Source organism: Nicotiana sylvestris, chromosome 3, assembly GCF_000393655.2.
Source record: "Nicotiana sylvestris chromosome 3, ASM39365v2, whole genome shotgun sequence".
NCBI classification, from domain to species: Eukaryota; Viridiplantae; Streptophyta; class Magnoliopsida; order Solanales; family Solanaceae; genus Nicotiana; species Nicotiana sylvestris.
Window position 1 is genome coordinate 184,410,949 of NC_091059.1, and position 18,886 is coordinate 184,429,834.

Consider the following 18,886-nt stretch of genomic DNA (forward strand, 5'->3'; position numbering starts at 1 on the left):
CCTGGAGTTATAGGTTTCCACATTCTTGTCATTTTCCTAGATCTTCTTCTCCCCTGTCTCGATTTGCTTTGTTAATTCTTCAAGCATCTTTATGATAGCAAGATTGGATTCTGATTCCTTCTCATTCGATTTCCTCAAAGCCGATTCGACCCTGTGTATAACTTCCTGGGATGGCTCAAGTTTGACCTTGCTCGGTGTGTGGTTCTGATTTTGGAGCTGGGCTATTGCAGCCTGTTGGGCCTACAACATTTCGAAGATCACCCGCAGGCTGGTCCTGCTATCTTCACCGCCATGTGAGTTTTGAGTAGCTGATCTGGTACCCCCGCGAATGCTGCTTTCAGGATCGACAGCCAAATTTCCATTGATGGCTACATGCGAACTGGCATCGATCAGATCTACAGCTGAAATTCCATCGAGGCCAGCAGGGGGTACAACGTTTCCTAGTGCAATATTCTCATTTCCACCGTAGTGGCCAAGATCATTGTTAATGTTTTGAGGTTCTAACTGAGAGTTTGACATCTTTTAATCTTATAATCAAAGATACTTCAAAGAACAAGTATAAAATAGTGTGTGTTATGAATGTTTGTACCAGGCAATCACTATTGTCCTTAGCTCCACGATGGGTACCAAAATGCTTACCCTAAAAACGGATAACAATTGAATTTATATGTGGTTTTAAGGACACGTGATTTTACTTGGCACAAACTGAGAAAAAACATAAATTGATATTGAAATTGATTGTAAAGGAACAAATGCAAACCAAACGAATCAAATAGCCTTGACCCTAGAATTCGATCACTCTTGAACCAAGTGAAGATTTAGTTGATACAAGAACAAAGTAACAATATAATGAAAACTAGAGAAAGACAACATATTGCTTTATGTAATGTGAATGTGATACCTTTATAAATGATCAACTCCCCTTTATATAGTAGGGGAGTCCTACCCTTGGTACAATTCTGAATACAGTAAGAAATCTCATGATTAGCTAATTAATCGACCTCTTCTTGATACGTGTCGAGATCTCTGCCGTGATCCTCGCCCGATCGCGAATATCTCGGCTTCCTATTATTTGGCTCGGCAGGCTTCCCTCGATCTTTCTCAATCTCTATCCCGCTCGGTCTCGATCTTGGCTGATCTCGATCTCGATCAGTCCCTGAGTCACGAGCTTGGCAATCTAACTCCGTGTCATGATCTGATATGACATAGGGTCAAACCTTGGCTTTCCATGCCCTGGTCTTGGTTAATCATACAAAAAGGGCAAACCCGATTTTAACCGTATACAAGAACAAAGTGTATGTAAAACATATGTTAACCAGTGAAAATTAATCCCTACATTTATGATTTCCAGTATTTTTTTTCCTTTTGGGTTGTATGTTAGCAAATGAAGTTATATCTTGCCAGGTGAAGAAGTTATGACAACACCACAGAGTGAAGTTGACCAGCTACACTACATGAAATAAAGTTTTCAGTGACAACATTACATGGCGGTCTCTTAAGTCGCTACGAAAGGTAATTTGTCTATTATTAGCTTTTGTAGCGACCAACATCTCCACAAAAAGTAAATAAATGCGCCACAAATAGATTTAACGTAGGTCGCCACAACTACCTACACCTACATAACTTTTTACAGTGGTCGTTAGGGGTGCCAATGGTTCTGTTCGACCGGTTATTTTATAAAATTTGTACCATATCAATTTTTTGATTATTCTATTATGTATAACCAAAATTAGACTTTTCGAAACCGTCTCAGTCATATCAGTTTCTCTTCAGTATCGGTATGGTTGAGTTAATTTTCGATTTTTTTTAAATGTCATGTAAAAGTCACCAGTAGAACTAGAATGCAATAACATATATTCTTTTATATGACTTAGCAAAACTCTCTAGATATTTTTACTGTTTAAAGGGTGATAAATTAAAAAAACATAAAAGAGGGCTAGAGTATACATCCATCAACTATTTTACAGCAACGTAAAAGAAACCAAACAAAGATAAAGAAAATATAAATCATATGAGTGGAAAGATATTAACCAAGCTGAGACTCAAGAATAAAGTCTATAGAAGATTAAATATTAAAAAAGATAAATCTAAATTATATGAAAGGAAACATATTCAATACATTGTAGTTTGCTAGTCATAATCACTAAAATACTTTGTGTATTGCAAATGAAGATGCTGGAAATAACTTAGCGTAAGTAGAATTAGCATAATAGGTTTTAGGAATTAATATTTTGAGATAAATTACTCGTTGACTTGTAACCGTTTTCATAATTCCAAAGTCCAAAGAAAAATTTAATACTTTATTATTTTAAATTAACTATATAAATATATTTTTTAAATGTAAAATTTATTCGATACGGTTCGGTATTTTTTTAATTTATTTTTATAAAATAAAAAATTTGCCCTAATTATTGGTACGGTTATAAATTTATATAAAAACCTACGACTTTTTTTAAAAAAACTAAAAAATCGATTCGGTGCGCTACGGTTCGGTCGGTTTAGTCCATTTTTAAAAATCCATGGAAACTCCCATGCCACTCTAACCAGCGACCTGTAGGAACTTTTAACGGCGACTAAATTGGTCGCCCTCAAAAATACGGACACCTACTCCTTTTGTGGCGACTAAAGATCGCCCGTCAAAACAGCGAGCAATAGTTTCTTTTAGTGGCGACGAAATAGTCGCAATGTAACTTAAAACGACATTTGAAACGGACGAACTTTGTTCTAAAGTGTGAGTCATGGGAGTTGCATGGGTGGACACTGACCAATGAAGGTTGGAGCAAAAACTCTATCAAATTTAGTAAAGTCCTAACGGCAATGCGCGTTTTTTGAGCAAAACCCCAAATCAATATTGGTGGAGGAGAAGCGGTTTGCCGATATCATGAAGAACCCACGGAAACCCTTCAACGGCATATCGCGTTTTTGGGCAAAATCCAAATCAAGGTTCCGTTCCTGGTTTACCGATATAATTGCTCCACCTCTCCCTCCATTCATCCAACATTATATTACAGGATACATACCCATTTTTGGCTTAGTATTTTTTGCTTCCTGCCATTCCTTCGATTTACTATTTTTGTATATGCTGCTTTCTCTGCATTCCGATTCTCTTATCAATTTGTCTTAGCACGGAGTGGTGGCTTCGTTGAAGAGGCGCTGCCATCTCTGTAATTGTTGGCGATGACGATTGGTCCAAGTGATACTATGCAACTCAACAATCACACAGACCTGGAGGCTGGCTCCTCTCATCTCAATGCCGACGGAGCAGACGACTTCTCTGATCCTTTCGACATTGCCAACACCAAGAATGCGTCTTTTCAGGCTCTTAAACGCTGGAGGGTTCGTCTTTCTAGTGCCTATTCCCTTTTCACTAATATTTATATTCCTGCTATGTCCATGTCAATAAACTTCTTTGATGATCCTATTAAATGTTCAGCTTCTTGGTTGACTATATTGAGGTTCTACCCTGTCTCTTTGGTCTTCTGTAGGGTGTGGTTTCTATTCTTAATGATTAAATTCTGAGTATACCTATGCTAATGAACTCTTAGGAGCCTTACAAATAGCTTTTTGCTCAGTAATTTTCATGGTGACTAAGGTGTTCTTTTGTGTCAGAATTTGCGACATACGTTTTAAGAAAGTAATCTGTGTTCACACGTTATCTCATTCTTCTTGTCTAGAACTTAAGAAATAATATATCAACCTCGTCCTTTATCTTTCTGATTAACCTTTGATCACTGACAGGAAGCGGCACTTGTGCTTAATGCTTCACGCCGGTTTAGGTATACTCTCGACTTGAGAAAAGCTGAAGAGAAAGAACAAAGAAGAAGGATGATCAGAGCACACGCTCAAGTCATAAGAGTAATGATGAAATCCATATATTTCTACTGTGTCCTGTTGATTGCTTCATGAATATCTGACTATCGTTTGTTTGCTTTTGTAGGCTGCACTACTTTTTAAGCTTGCTGGACAAAGAGCTATTGGTATATACTCTGCAAATCCTTTCTACTAATGCTTTATCTTGAATGTCTATGAGAGTAGTGGCTTCCCTTGCATAACACTGGTAAAAATAAGTAGTCACTGGCATTTGGTTCATTGAAGGTTTTTAATGGAGATTGGAGTTTAGATTTCCAGAAATGCATCCATGACATGAGAAAATATGAACAAGAAGAATATTGATTGATTAATCTATCAGCAACCTTAGTTGCTTTATTTCTTAACTCATTGCTCGGGAACTCTCTGCTCCCTCTCTCTCTCTCTCTCTCTCTCTCTCTCTTTATATATATATATATATATATCTCACCCCTCATCTTATTTTTCTTCTATCTATCCACAGAAAATGAAGTGAAATGATCAATCTATTGGGATCATCTACTTGTAATTTTTTTTCCTAGGTGAATATTCTGTCACATTTGACCTGCTTGGTGCACATGTGAAGTTAGTGCTGTCATTTTGTCTCATGGTTACAAGATTTGTCTATGAAAGGATCTATCTTATTGGCACAGAGTTTGCACTCTGTTTTCCCTACTCTTGACCGTTAATTATAAATTCTTGCATAGCCACATTCTATTGCAGCTATCATTCACTCTTCTCTTGGTGAAGTAAAGAAGAAACAAATGAAAATTTTGCTCCTGTAGATTCTATTGTTTCTCACCTTTGTCCTTTGAAGCACATACATAGACAGATGAAGTGCTTGCAAAAGTTTCAAGATCTTAAACATCAAATGTATTTAAGGCCTATAGTTAACTTCAAGCCTCTGTCTTTAACTGTTGGTAGCTTAGATAGTAACTTTCCGTATCAGCAACTAACCTTAAAATCTGCCATTTGCTTTGGTTTTGGTATTTGTATTTTTTGCTAGTGTTGGGTACTGAAGTTTCTCCGCCAGCTCCCACTGGTGACTATGGAATTTCACTTGAACAGCTAGCTTCAGTGACTAGGGATCACAATCTTTCTGCATTGCAACAATATGGAGGAGTAAGTTAACTTCAGTAAGTCATAGTGTATCTAATATAAAACCATGCTATTAGAAGGGGTTCATCTCTATAGGCGTACTGATATTGATGTTGACATCTTCAGGTCAAAGGTTTATCAGAGATGTTAAAAACAGATCTGGATTCAGGGATTGCGGATGATGATGTTGAATTGTCAAAAAGAAAAAATATGTTTGGGCCAAATACGTATCCCATGAAAAAGGGTCGTAGTTTCTTGGTATTAATTCTATCTGAATTAATCTTATTGAATTGATTTCTGTAAGGAGAAGTGAGATGTAACCATTATCTTTTTTTTTCTAGCGGTTCCTTTGGGAGGCTTGGCAAGATCTGACCCTCATCATCTTAATTGTAGCTGCTGTACTATCGCTGGCACTTGGAATACACACAAAGGTATTTTGCTCTTTACATTGCAAGTTTCAGTCATTGCCAAAATAGGTTCATCTTCTGATGTTAAAAGCTCCACATTCTATTTGTTTTTTTTCCCTACCCTTTATCTGTTTTAGGGAAATTCCAAATATCTGAAAATTTCATACTTGTCTCACTTAATTTGTATGTTTATAGGCATTCTTCTACTGCATAACACTCCGGTAGTACTTCTCCATTTCAATCATCGGATTTTAATCCCGTGAGAAAAATCTTCATCTATCATTCAATACTCTTGAAAAGACGAGCCTAGATATCTAAATTGTTTGCATTTTGGCACTGCAATCCCATCTAGTCTCACCCAACTTCGCTCTTCTCATGCTGTCTAAACATACATTGCATGTACTCGGTCTTACTTTTATCCTAAAATCCTTACTCTCTAAGGTGCTTCTCCATAGCGCAAGCTTTTGGTTGGCACCTTCGCCAGTTTCGTCAATTAGCACAATATCATCAACTTGGGAGTAATTCTTTCATAGGGCAAAAATCACGTGCTTACAAATATCATACACCATGGGACCCCATCATGTATTGCATTGGTTAGCTCATCCATAACTAGGGCAAATAAGTAGGGGCTCAATGCAAAACCCTAGTATTAAACCTACTGTTAGGGGAATCAGAACACAAACAAGTATAGAATAGAAAATTAATGGATGGTCATCAGTTGACTTAGGAAATCAGAAGATTTTGTTATTGCATTTAGTGATGATTGTTACTCATAGTTTTATACATGATTATTTATACAGGGCCTGAAAGAAGGATGGTATGATGGTGGAAGCATAGCTTTTGCTGTTCTTCTTGTTATTCTTGTAACAGGTAATTCCTTTGATTATTATTGTCCACTTCTTTTTATCCAAGTGAATGGATTTTATAAGTTATTAAATTCCACTTGTTATTTTTATAACAGGGAATTCCTTTGGTTCTTGTTTGTCTACTCCTTTTTATCCAAGTGAATGGATTTTATAGAAGTCATTAAATTCTACAGTGGCTTGGCTGCTTTTTCTTTTGTCAATCTCAGTTTACTGAGTTTATATCAGCTATTGGCACAAATTGAAGAATAGCCATTACCATTCAAGAAAACCATGAAACCCTACAGAATCAGAAAAAAAGATATTAACCTTTCATAATTTCGCTTAAACTGATAAAAGTCCTAGATGCAGCTTAATTTTCTACTGTAAACTTCTTCTCTTTTATTCACGTGTATTCGTGTTGCAGATTTTGGATCATATTTAGTTGATATTTTGGTTGCTAAAAGAACAATTCTTTCTTCGGATTAGCTACTGGTAGCTTTAATTCTCCACAGAACAAGTTGCATTCTTTAATGTATTTTCCTTCCTATCAAATAAATTGATTGTTCTCTTTCTCTTGATTATGAAAAAGGTGCTCTTGATGTTCTTCAAGAGCTATATACGCTTCTTCGCTGATTTGTTTTAAGTTTAATTATGTTTACTTGTACTTCTTTTTCTTTGAAGCGGTCTTCTTCCTTTCTTTCCTGCTAAAACAAAGATGTTAGCTCTTGCTATTCTGAGTTTTAGTTTCTGGGGTGAGATGTATTCCTGCGAGTATTGCAATGGAACAATTCAATGAGTTGGAATCTTGCTAGTGGGTCATCGTAATGTAGCGTTCTTTCCTTTTTGCTTTGATGGAGAGATCAATTTCTGTGGTTCTCCTCGATGCATGTTTCTTTCAACTGATTAACTTGTATAGACAATTAGAGTGGTTTCGCTAGTTCCTATCTTGTTTTTCTGATTTGTTTGTATATTTCGGGATTGCGGTGTAGTTCAGTGATCGATTGATTGATTTGTTTTGTAAATTGTCATTTAGCAACAAGTGACTGCAGACAGTCCCTGCGATTTCAAAACTTAAATGAAGAAAAGCGAAATATCCAAGTAGAGGTAATTGTAGTATTGGAATCAAAGCCTCATTACAGTTATAGTTATTAAAATTCTTGTCTTCTAGAAGATAAACAAACTACTTGAAAACGATTTCTAAAGGTTATAAGAGACAGCAGGAGGGAGAAAATTTCGATATATGAAATTGTTGTTGGTGATGTTGTTCCTCTCAGCATAGGTGATCAGGTAAATGTGGAAGTATAGGTTTTTTGGACCTCTTCTCTAGTCAATTTATGATCAAAGAGCTAAAGCTTTTGTATTCTTCCAGGTTCCTGCAGATGGAGTCTTGATTTCTGGTCATTCGCTGGCAATTGACGAGTCTAGCATGACAGGCGAAAGCAAGATTGTAAGCTGGTTAGACCTTTTTGCAATTGTATGTGTTAGCTTATCGATCCAAATAATCTTAAATATCATATCATTTTTAAAGGTAAACAAAAATCAGAAGGCGCCTTGCTTGATGGCTGGTTGCAAGGTAGCAGATGGTGCTGGAACCATGCTTGTAAGATCATCTTATTTCCTTCTTTGTTTTCTTTTTCTGTTCTTCCCCCATCCATTTGAGGATTTAGGATTTTCCTATCAGACTAAGCATAGAAATCCAATCACTAGGATTATTAACTAATAAGGATTGTGAGTATTGAAAAAAAGTTCTGAATCTGGGGGAACACTTCACTATATATTAATATGTTGGAACCCCCTTTATATTATTTAAAATAATATAATTTTTAATAAAGGGCGGCTTCTCCTATGTCGTGTCAAATTCGCATCGAAAAAAGAGATTTGTCCTCTCCTATAAAGAAATAAAAAAATAATTGTTTCGTAAAATCTCGTCTAATACTAATATCTAATCACTAACAAATCTAAAATTTAATAAAAAAATAAGTAATAAATTAAGGTTCTATTTCAACACGGAACAAAGGGGACAATATACAGGATGGGTAGAAAGAGGTGTGATACTTGGCTTGATTCAGGGAAACTACAAACTACAGGATAGAAAAGAATATACCAATCCTAAGGATCCGTAGGATTAATTGTGGATCCAAGACAACAATAGAAAGATTTGAGTCTTAGATTTTGATTTAGTTTTCTAGATTTTGTATTTCAAATCTTGTATATCTAGGTAAGTATATACTTAGTCAAAATATATGCAATAGAATCTTTGTTGTATTCGGCTCAATCCTTTTAGTAAAAGATTGGGCCGAGTTTAATTGCAATTCAATTAAGAGAACGAAGGATAATTACTTGCAGGTTATAGTCAAAATGTGCTGCTCATCACTATCAACTTCTTTACTTGTTATATCCAGTCTATGTTTAGCTTCCAATGACAATATGGCAGGTGCGCTTGAATGGGGTTGCCACCTTTATTGGCATTGTTGGCCTGGCTGTTGCACTCTTTGTGCTCATTGTTCTTTTGTGCAGGTAAAGGTATTGCTTTCACTCGAAGCCTTTCTGTAGTGTTTGCATGCTAAATATTGCATTTGACTTTAAATATTATGTCCCAGGTTCTTCACTGGAAATACGAAAAATCCAGATGGGACTACGCAGTTTGTTCATGGAAAGACCAGTGTTAGTAAATCAATTGATGGAGTTGTACATATCATCACTGCAGCTGTAAGCTCTTGCTGATCAATGTTTTTAAGTTTTATCTTACAGGCTTGCCCTTTAGTCTTTGTTTCGGTCATGAACTGTAATGTTACAACAACAACAACAACAACAACAACAACAACAACAACAACCCAGTATAATCCCACTTAGTGGGGTCTGGGGAGGGTAGTGTGTACGCAGACCTTACCCCTACCCTGGGGTAGAGAGGCTGTTTCCAAATAGACCCTCGGCATCCTTCCCTCCAAGAACTCCCCACCTTGCTCTTGGGGTGACTCGAACTCACAACCTCTTGGTTGGAAGTGGAGGTTGCTTACCATCGAACTGTAACGTTGTGGAAACCTTTTGTTTCACTACTCTTAGGTACTGTCATTCAGAAACCTTTTGTTAATATAGCACAAATGTGGATAAGTGTCATGTCCAATGAGGATTACTGACATGGGAGAATTTAAATCTAATAAGATGCTGTCTATGTTAGATTGAACAGATAGTGCTCTACTTTTCATTAACTCTAACAATCTAAATCTTACTTAAAACATGTTTATAACCTATCAATGAATGTAGAAGTGGCGTGCTGTGTGTCACATATCAATCAACCAACTATGCCTGAATCCTGAAGGACCCGAACTAATTGGGGTCGTCGGCTATATGAGTTCTCTATATCCACTTTTTGTGTATGACATATTGTTAGAAATTAACAATGCTTATAAATTGTATTCTTGTCATTTGATAGACTTTTTGTCCTTTCTCCTACCTTCTCTAAATGAGGGCCTCGGTTTTAAAGTTTTGAATGGCTTATCTTGTTATTATTCGATTTTGGCTTTGCCTCTAATAATAAATGGTTTGATCCTTTGTATAAATTATTTGTCCATGTATTGTTGTTCTTGGAAGACAATTCAGTTTCTCACAGATTCAGAACCTACTAATTCTTATGTTGTCTCACTAATGCAACAAGTTCTTCTCAGGTCACAATTGTGGTTGTTGCTGTCCCTGAAGGTCTTCCTTTAGCTGTTACATTGACGTAAGTATCAAATAAAGGCTTCTTACTCAACAGGTTTTACTTAATCTTCCGGTGCCTTATAATTCTCTTAAATCATTGCCTGTTCTAAATCTTGTGACAGTTTAGCATACTCAATGAAGAAAATGATGGCTGACAAGGCTTTGGTACATACATTGTTACTCCTTTTGCATATCTGTTGATTGTTTAGTTAAATATATCAGAATGTTGATATTATTGTAATCGTGCTTGAAATAGTTACTGTAATTAATGTGCAGGTGCGCAGACTTTCAGCATGTGAAACTATGGGATCTGCTACAACTATTTGCAGTGATAAAACTGGAACACTAACTCTGAATCAGGTGGCTTTGCAGTTTCATGCTTTTGATCTTCAGACTGACACCTTCAACTACATCTCTACTCTCATTCACAGATTTTTTGGCGACTAATATGCTTTCTCTTAGTACAGATGACAGTGGTTGAAGCCTATATTGGGGAAAAGAAGCTCGATCCACCTGAAGATGGTTCACAGTTACACTCAGCTGTTTCCTCTCTTCTGGACGAGGGCATAACTCAGAATACTTCCGGCAGTGTCTTTGCTTCCAAGGTACTCTGTCTGTTTTTCCTCGTCTCTCTAAATTATCTCTTACATATGTACCATGTATTTTGATGGCTCTAGGGTGGCAGGCATTCATGAAAAAGTTTGAGATGAGAAGTCTTAACAGTCTTCTTAGATGACATTTACTCAAAATGCTCTTGAATGTTAGTCCTCATAGATCAGCTGTCCTGAAAAAAAACATGTATTGTCTTTCTCCTTGCATATTTACAGCAGTATTTGGATCAGCTGTTTTACACCACTTCATCTTTCCACCTTCACCGCAGCCAATTCATATAATTTTAATTCGTTATCTGATCTGCAGAAATGATTTCTTGTTTACTTTGGCATGCATGTCTAACTACCCTTGTCTCATTGTTTTTGATTCGGTTTCCCCTCTTTGTAGGATGGCAAGGGAATAGAGGTTTCAGGATCTCCCACTGAAAAGGCCATTCTTACATGGGGTGTTAAGGTAGTATTAGCAGATTGTCCTTCTATTTAATTCTGTAAATCAACAAAATCTGTTTGTTCAACTACTGCACATCTTATGCAGATGGGAATGAAGTTCGAAGTTGTCAGATCACAATCCATAATTCTTCATGTCTCTCCTTTTAATTCTACAAAGAAGAGAGGAGGTGTCGCAGTTAGAGAGCGGGTAATTAACTTATCTGATATTCAAGTTCTTGCAGCTTCATAATCCTGTTAGCTTTGTTAAGGTTTCTTTAATTTTAAATAGATGGAGATAACTTATGTCCATTTAGTGAGGCTTTATTTCTCTACATAATGTAATGGGAGAACTTAGCATTTTGGTGATACTTTTTTCATATACAGGTTAATAATTGAAACCTAAAGACCTTGTGAGGCTTCATGTATTATGTTAAAATCAACTCATCGTCTAGAAGTAAGTGTTTGAGTGATGATCTACAATAACAAGTTATCTCTTTTGAGTCGTCATAAACAACAACAACAACATACCCGGTATTATCCCACACCGTGGGGTCTGGGGAGGGTAGTGTGTACGCAGACCTTACCCCTACCGTGTGAAGATAGAGAGGCTATTTCCAATAGACCCTCGGCTCAGGAAAGCATAAGCACCACATCTTCTGAGTCGTCATAGGCTAAGTTAATTTATTTATGTCTTAAATCAAAAAGATTGTGTTGAAAGGTCCTCCGGCATTAAGAACCAAAAGATCCCTAGAAATGGTATATATATGCCTGGTGCTAGTGATTCTTTGGGACTAACCTTAGTGATTCCACTGAAAATATTGTCTCTTTTTATTTGAATGATTATCCTGTGAAAAATAAGCAATGTTAGTTTTTGGACTATGACATTGGTACATAAGCGTACATGAAATAAGGGCTTCATAGGATGAGAGCTGGAAGATGCTGTGGCCTCTTTGGATTTTCAAGATCATGCATTCTTTCTTGTTTTTTTATTGGCTCGCATGATAGTTTCTTATGCTAATGCACTTTGTGATTTCCTCCAATCTATATATATATGGTGTGGATGAACTATTTAAATTATCTGCTCATTTATGATTTTGAATTGTATATTTAACTTTTCTGTTTCTTCCTTTGCAGAGTGGCTCTCAAGTTCATATGCATTGGAAGGGTGCAGCTGAAATTATACTGGCATCATGTACCCAATACCTTGACTCAAATGGCTGCTTGCAATCCATTGAGAAAGAGAAGGTTAGAAGAAGTTAAGATTAGTTACTAAGAGATAACATTACTAACTTTGACAAAATTGAGTCTTGTGAACACTTCTGCTGACTTTATTCTCTCCCAAATTTTGGTATTGAAAAACATAAGCAAAATTAGGATTCAGAAAAGGACGCTTTAGTGCAGGCTTCCTCCTTTCATCACTTTTTAATAAATATGTTGGCTGCAGGATCTTTTCAAAGAAGCAATTGAAGATATGGCAGCAAAGAGTTTGAGGTGTGTTGCCATGGCATACCGAACTTGTAACATAGATGAGGTTCCAAGTGATGAAGAACAGCTGGCACGTTGGGTTCTACCAGAAGATGGCCTTATTTTGCTTGCTATATTTGGTATAAAGGTACATGTTCCGTAAAGTTGTGTAGTTGGGATGTATGTAGTGTCTTGAATATTGTTCTACTCATGTCCTCCTTTCTTGGTAATATTTAATAAATCCAAAACCATATCCTTCAGTTACTTTTTTAATCTTATGTCTGCGGCACAACATGTACTCCCTCCATCCTACTTTTCTTTGACCTGGCTCGACTGTCATGGGGTTTGAGAGAAAATGGTTTGAATTTAGTTATTCTGTTTGACAGGTATATGTTAATAGTAATTGGAAGTTATCATAAGATTCAATGATGCCACATCCTATTTAAAATAATATAAATTTGTGCAGTATACGACATGGTACATATTTATGTAGTATTTAATTTTAAGAGTTGTATTGCAAGTTCTCATTTATCTTTCTTTGCCTTTCTACATAGGATCCTTGTCGGCCAGGTGTCAAAGATGCAGTAAGACAGTGCAGAGATTCTGGTGTTAAGGTAATCTTAATATCTCTCAAATTTTGGCTGCATATTGATGTAATAATAGCCAACAAGGTGGTACAATGGACCATATAATCATATGCTAGAACTTTGTCAGAATGAAATTTTTTACTTTGGTCCAAGGTGATTTCTTTTAATTAATTGAACCTATTTTCAAACATGTTGGACCAGTCAATTATACTAATTTTCGATGTTTATTCTATCAAAATCTATCTTCCTCTTTACAGGAATTTTTTTTTGTGAAATTATAGGTCTTGAATGGAATCAAATATTTCAATTATTTGTCACCTTGTATGATGCTATTAGCTCAGTATTTAAATTGTCATGGTCCTGTACGCACAGTTAGCCACATGATTGTAACTTACAATTTGAGGTATCTGGAATGCGTTCGTTCTTATAAGAAACAATTTTACAATTTGAGAACCTTTAGGTGCGCATGGTAACTGGAGATAATATTCAAACAGCTAGAGCAATTGCCTTGGAGTGTGGAATTTTAACTTCAAATGCAGAAGTCACTGAATTTGAAGTTATTGAGGGGAAGACCTTCCGTGAGTTGTCTGAAAAGGAGCGAGAACAAGTTGCGAAAAGAATGTCGGTATGTTATCCATGAACTGGGATAATAACTGACATATTTTTTATCTATTTGTATCTCCAGTTTTATGTTGGCACATCGATAAAAGTAGAAAGCTGGTTTTTAGGTTATGGGAAGGTCATCTCCAAATGACAAGCTTTTGCTTGTGCAAACACTACGTAAACTAGGGGAGATCGTTGCTGTTACTGGAGATGGAACTAACGATGCTCCTGCACTGCATGAGGTCCAATGACTTTCTTATTGCTTTCTGTTTGTTCAATTGTTTTGTTATTTTTTCCTTTTTTGTGTCGTCAGTAGCTGATCCTATGTACTTTCACAAAAAATGGGTTGATCCTTGATAATATCTTTTAAAGAAGCAATCTTTTCTCTTTAGAAGTATTATCAAGGGATAATCATATGATGAAGATGATCTTTTCTCCTTCATCTTCCCTTTTCTCTGTTCCTAATATTCTTCTCTTGCTTCTCTCTCAAAGGCGTGATATCCCTTAAAAAATGTTTCCTTTTTTATTCCTTTTAACATTAGAGAGCAAAAATCCTTTCTGATTTGTAAGTGGTTATTAGTTTTAGCAATCGGCACCTAGGTATTGGTGGTGGCCTGGGCACTGAGAACGGGCACCTAAGGGCCCTTGCATTGTTTTGTGCACCTCCAGTAAAATGATTTGGTTTTTCTAGGTATTGGTTTGTCTTTCTCGATTCGGTGGATCTTAGCCGAAATATCATGTTTGACTTGCACAATGACTAGGTTAAGAGTTGTAAACCTAGTTTTTGATTTCACGAATAGATTATAAAAGTAGTTTGACGAAATGTGTCAAACCATGTAACTATTTGGGGTTAAGTATATGAGTTACAGTTTCCTATGACAGTATTTTGGGTCTGACTAGAAAATATGGATATTCAATCACAGTGGATGTAGTACAATTTGTTTGTAGCTGGTAATGTCTCCAATGGGAGACCACTGTGTTGTGTGCTTCAATAGCCATTTGATAGACCTCAAATAAAATGATTCTCCTGGGTAAGTAAATGTATCATGACTTGATGCTCAGGGCTTAAGGATATTGCCAAGGCTCAGGTGCTGTATTTAGTCTGGAATAAGCAGCTTTTTGTAACTAATTATATTATTCTCTTAGATATATCAGAATTTCTGATATATGCTAATTTCATTGTGTTTCAATATTTAGGCCGACATAGGCCTTTCCATGGGCATCCAAGGAACAGAAGTCGCAAAAGAAAGCTCTGACATCATTATCTTGGATGATAATTTTGCTTCAGTGGTGAAGGTGAGTTGGAGAATCTATTTCGGTGTTTGTAGAAAATGTTAGATTGCTTTCTAGAGATTAATTGTCTGTGATTATAAGACTCGACTATGTACAATGTCAGGAATGCTTATTAAGTCTTTTCACCGTTAAATACAACACATTTATATAAACTTCAGAATTCTGATGAGAACATCTGTTGGCCTATGGAGGTGGGTTTTGAGGTCAAAAACTCATTAAAGCTCATAGATATGTATTCATGTTCTGTTTTTTATTCAATCTTGGAAGGTAATTTTGCTAAACTGTGAAAGTAAATTGGACTAACTTATAATGCCTATAGAAGTGTAAAATCTTATTCTGCATCTGTTATGTAAATGCTGGATCCTTAGCCAGTAAGTATTAGAATAGTCTGAACTTTCATTAAGCCTCAATCACAGACGATGTGCTTATTAAGCCTTTTCACTGTTAAATCATATTTATCGGAACTTCAGAATTCTGATGAGAACATTTATTTGGACCATAAAGGTGAGGTCGAAAGCACATGAAAACTCAGATGTGTATTCATATTCTATATTTTTTATTATGATCTTGGAAGGTAATTTTGCTGAATTTTTGAAGATGACTTTGACTAACTTTATAACGCTGAATTTTTTAAAATGACTTTGACTAACTTTAAAACTCAGAAGGTAATTTTGCTGAATTTTTGAAGATGACTTTGACTAACTTTATAATGCTTCTAGAAAATGTGGCTACTTATTCTGAGATCATAAATTATTCCGCATCAACCATGTAATGTTGGGAATTCTTAACCAGAAGGTATTAGAATATGGTCTGACTTTCATTAATTTTGCAAAAATGTGTAACATGGGCTCATCAAAGTTTTAAAGTCAACATGAAAATCGAAGTTCCACCGAGATTTTGCTAGATGATGTAGTGACAAAGAGGGGGCGAGAAGGCAGGAAAGAGGAGTCAGAAAATAAAAACAAGCAGTTCAAGCTTCTTTTTGTCTTGTTATTGCATCCCTTTTCCTTTGCATCGTCAAATTTCCTAGTGGATATTCTTCTTCTTTAACTGACATGTCATCTGTTGAGCCATGTTTATTTGATAAACATGGAGAAAGCAGCCAAACGCTGAGGAAGAAGATGATGTGTCGTGTTAAGTCTGTGTTGTATCAGCTGGTTTTAGTTTGTCAGTGGCTTAGTGTACTAGCATAGATGAAAAGCCATGGTCCTTGACTTAAATTTATCTCAATGTAGGTTGTACGCTGGGGCCGTTCTGTTTATGCAAATATTCAGAAATTCATTCAATTCCAGCTCACTGTTAATGTCGCAGCTCTTGTAATCAATGTTGTGGCAGCAGTTTCTTCCGGTGATGTTCCTCTAAACACAGTGCAGGTCCTCTCTCTCTCTCTCTCTCTCTCTCTCTCTCTCTCTCTCTCTCTCTCTATACACAGATACAGGAACACGTGTAGAATTTATAATTACTGATTACATAGGTATAAATATGTAATATGTATATGTATAGTGTATATGTGTGCTGTGTTTTCATTCAGCGAGTAATTAGGAATTATAATATTGTAGACTGCATGATATATCCTTCTGCGTTTGCTCAAGGATACTTTTTTGTTTGCAGCTTCTTTGGGTCAATCTAATTATGGATACTCTGGGAGCACTGGCTTTGGCTACTGAACCACCAACTGACCATCTTATGCATAGACCTCCTGTTGGTCGAAGGTCGGTGGGAACTCCATGGGAATTTAATATATTATCTCCTCACATTCATAATATTTTTTATAATTTCGAGTTGTCGCAAAATGAATTATGCCACAGAGCCTGCTAGATTGAGTTTTAAAATGGTGCATGATATTGATCAGTACATCTATTAATATTTCTGGGAATGTAAGCTTGAAGAATGTTTTTTTCTTCTCCTTTTTCCATTAACTTTTTATGTGTAGTAGATAATGACTCACTGTATTCTATAGTATTGAGAAGAAATTAATGTAACGCTAGATGCATCTTTTTCCATTTCTCATGATGTGTTCTTCGAAGTCTTTCATTGGCATCTTCCGTAGTACGATGGTTCAACTAATTTTGAGGGACATTCCTGGTGTTCTTATGCATCACCATTTTGTCCACTTATTTTCCAAAAGGGAATCAAGATGTAGATTTTACTATGAATTGGTTTGGTTAGCTTCTCTGTTGTTTGTTTAATGGCAGAACTCCTCACTTACAGGAATAAGATTCATCATAGGACAGATTTCTTTATCTAAATGAAACTCGCTTGCACCTTCTGTATGTCTCCCAATAGTTCTGATGGTTTTTAGTTCACGGCTGTGTATATGATTCTTATGGGGAAAAAAAAAACCAGACGCAGAGTGTTGGTTTTCTTATTTTACTGTGTTGCAATAATTTATTCAGGCTATTTACATGCTCTGATACTATCATTTGTGAAACTTAGGGAACCTCTGGTAACAAATATCATGTGGAGGAACTTGTTTATTCAGGTCTGGCCTTACTAATATAAGACATCATTGTTTCATTTTATCTTGTTATTTTCACCTTAAAGAAGAAACTTTAATAGCACCCTTTTTTTTAATTAAAAAAATTATTATTTTTCTTTTCTGCAGGCTCTCTACCAAGTTGGAATCCTTCTTGTTCTCAATTTCCAGGGCAAGAGTATTCTTAGCTTAGAGCATGATGACCCAAAACATGCTAATATGGTGAAGAATACCTTAATTTTCAACACATTTGTTTTCTGCCAAGTAAGTTTTTCCTTCCTGCAAAGCAGAAGAAGGGTGTGTCTGAGATGTCATTAAAATTTTATTCTCTTATCTGATGAAAAAGGAAATGTGTGTATGCTGTGTATTTCTTTAAAAATGGTTATCCCCTCTGTCGATAATTTTCTTTCTTCACTTGTCTTATTCAAGGCTAGATTACACATCAAGCCTCAGACATCTAACTAGTTCAAATACAGATATTCAATGAGTTTAATGCTCGAAAGCCAGATGAAATTAATGTCTTTACTGGTGTGACCAAAAACCCCCTCTTTACTGGGGTTGTGGGAACTACTTTCATACTTCAGGTGAGAGATCATCAACTACGCAGATAAAGGTTTCTGATTAGAATTCTTTCATTTTGTTGTCACTGACTATCATATTCCTCCATACAACAGATCATTATCATTGAGTTCCTTGGAAAATTTACATCAACAGTTAGACTCAGTTGGAAACTATGGTTGGTTTCACTTGCCATTGGTATTATCAGGTAGCGTACAACAGGGTTTTGTGGTTTTTGTTGGTTTGACTAGATTATCTCACACATCTCAACATCTTTGTTTATTGTCACAGCTGGCCTCTTGCAGCTGCGGGAAAATTGATCCCAGTTCCGAAGACCCCCTTGGCTAAGGTCTTCATCAAGTCGTATCAGCAATGCATTGCAGCTCGTAATCCATAAATGAATTCTTTTGGCTCAGCTGTTGCATGCAGATCTACTGTCCTACTAGATTGTGTATATGTATAGTACAGATGAGTAGTAATTGATAGTTGCTGAATAGGAAGAAAAAAGAACCCAAAAAACATTAAGATAGACATTATAAACCAATCCTAGAGTATGTTGTTTATAGTACATGACAGATATGTATACTGTCCACTAGGTTGTAGAATAGTTAATACAATGTAGGATTTTAGTATTTGATAATTATGAATAGGAAGAAAAGAGAACCCAAAAAAAGATTGAGATAGGCATTACAAAGCACCCCGGAAGTATGTTGCTTATAGTACATCATAACTATGTATTTTTTTTATATACAGAACAGGAGTAAGTATTAAGTATAAATCTTGTTTATAGCAATTTGTATGGCAGATATGTCCGTAAAAAGCAACCTGAAGGTATGTTGTATATATCTATTTCACAGAACAGGAGTTAAGCAGTAAGTTAAACTCTTGTTTATAGTAATTTGTGGAAATGTGTATTTATGGCAGATGTATATTTTTTCACAGAACAGGTGTATAATTTGTAAGTCGTGGT

The 18,886-nt window shown here is 36.0% G+C and overlaps 1 protein-coding gene across 1 annotated transcript; it reads left to right on the top strand.

Moving 5' to 3' along the window:
- Nucleotides 1-2,593: 2,593 nt before the first annotated feature.
- Nucleotides 2,594-18,406, top strand: LOC104234274 (calcium-transporting ATPase 9, plasma membrane-type). The gene is made up of 33 exons (XM_070171259.1): nt 2,594-3,336; nt 3,739-3,855; nt 3,938-3,977; nt 4,853-4,968; nt 5,071-5,202; nt 5,286-5,375; nt 6,152-6,221; nt 7,230-7,300; nt 7,400-7,483; nt 7,566-7,643; nt 7,725-7,834; nt 8,521-8,542; nt 8,610-8,713; nt 8,797-8,905; nt 9,862-9,917; nt 10,018-10,060; nt 10,172-10,255; nt 10,363-10,500; nt 10,895-10,960; nt 11,042-11,143; nt 12,070-12,180; nt 12,380-12,547; nt 12,954-13,013; nt 13,447-13,611; nt 13,715-13,831; nt 14,787-14,885; nt 16,118-16,255; nt 16,494-16,594; nt 17,319-17,364; nt 17,488-17,622; nt 17,835-17,942; nt 18,033-18,124; nt 18,208-18,406. Exons 1-33 carry the CDS (start codon nt 3,178-3,180, stop codon nt 18,311-18,313), a joined length of 3,237 nt encoding a protein of 1,078 aa, XP_070027360.1. The 5' UTR covers nt 2,594-3,177; the 3' UTR covers nt 18,314-18,406.
- The last annotated feature ends 480 nt before the right edge of the window (nt 18,407-18,886 follow it).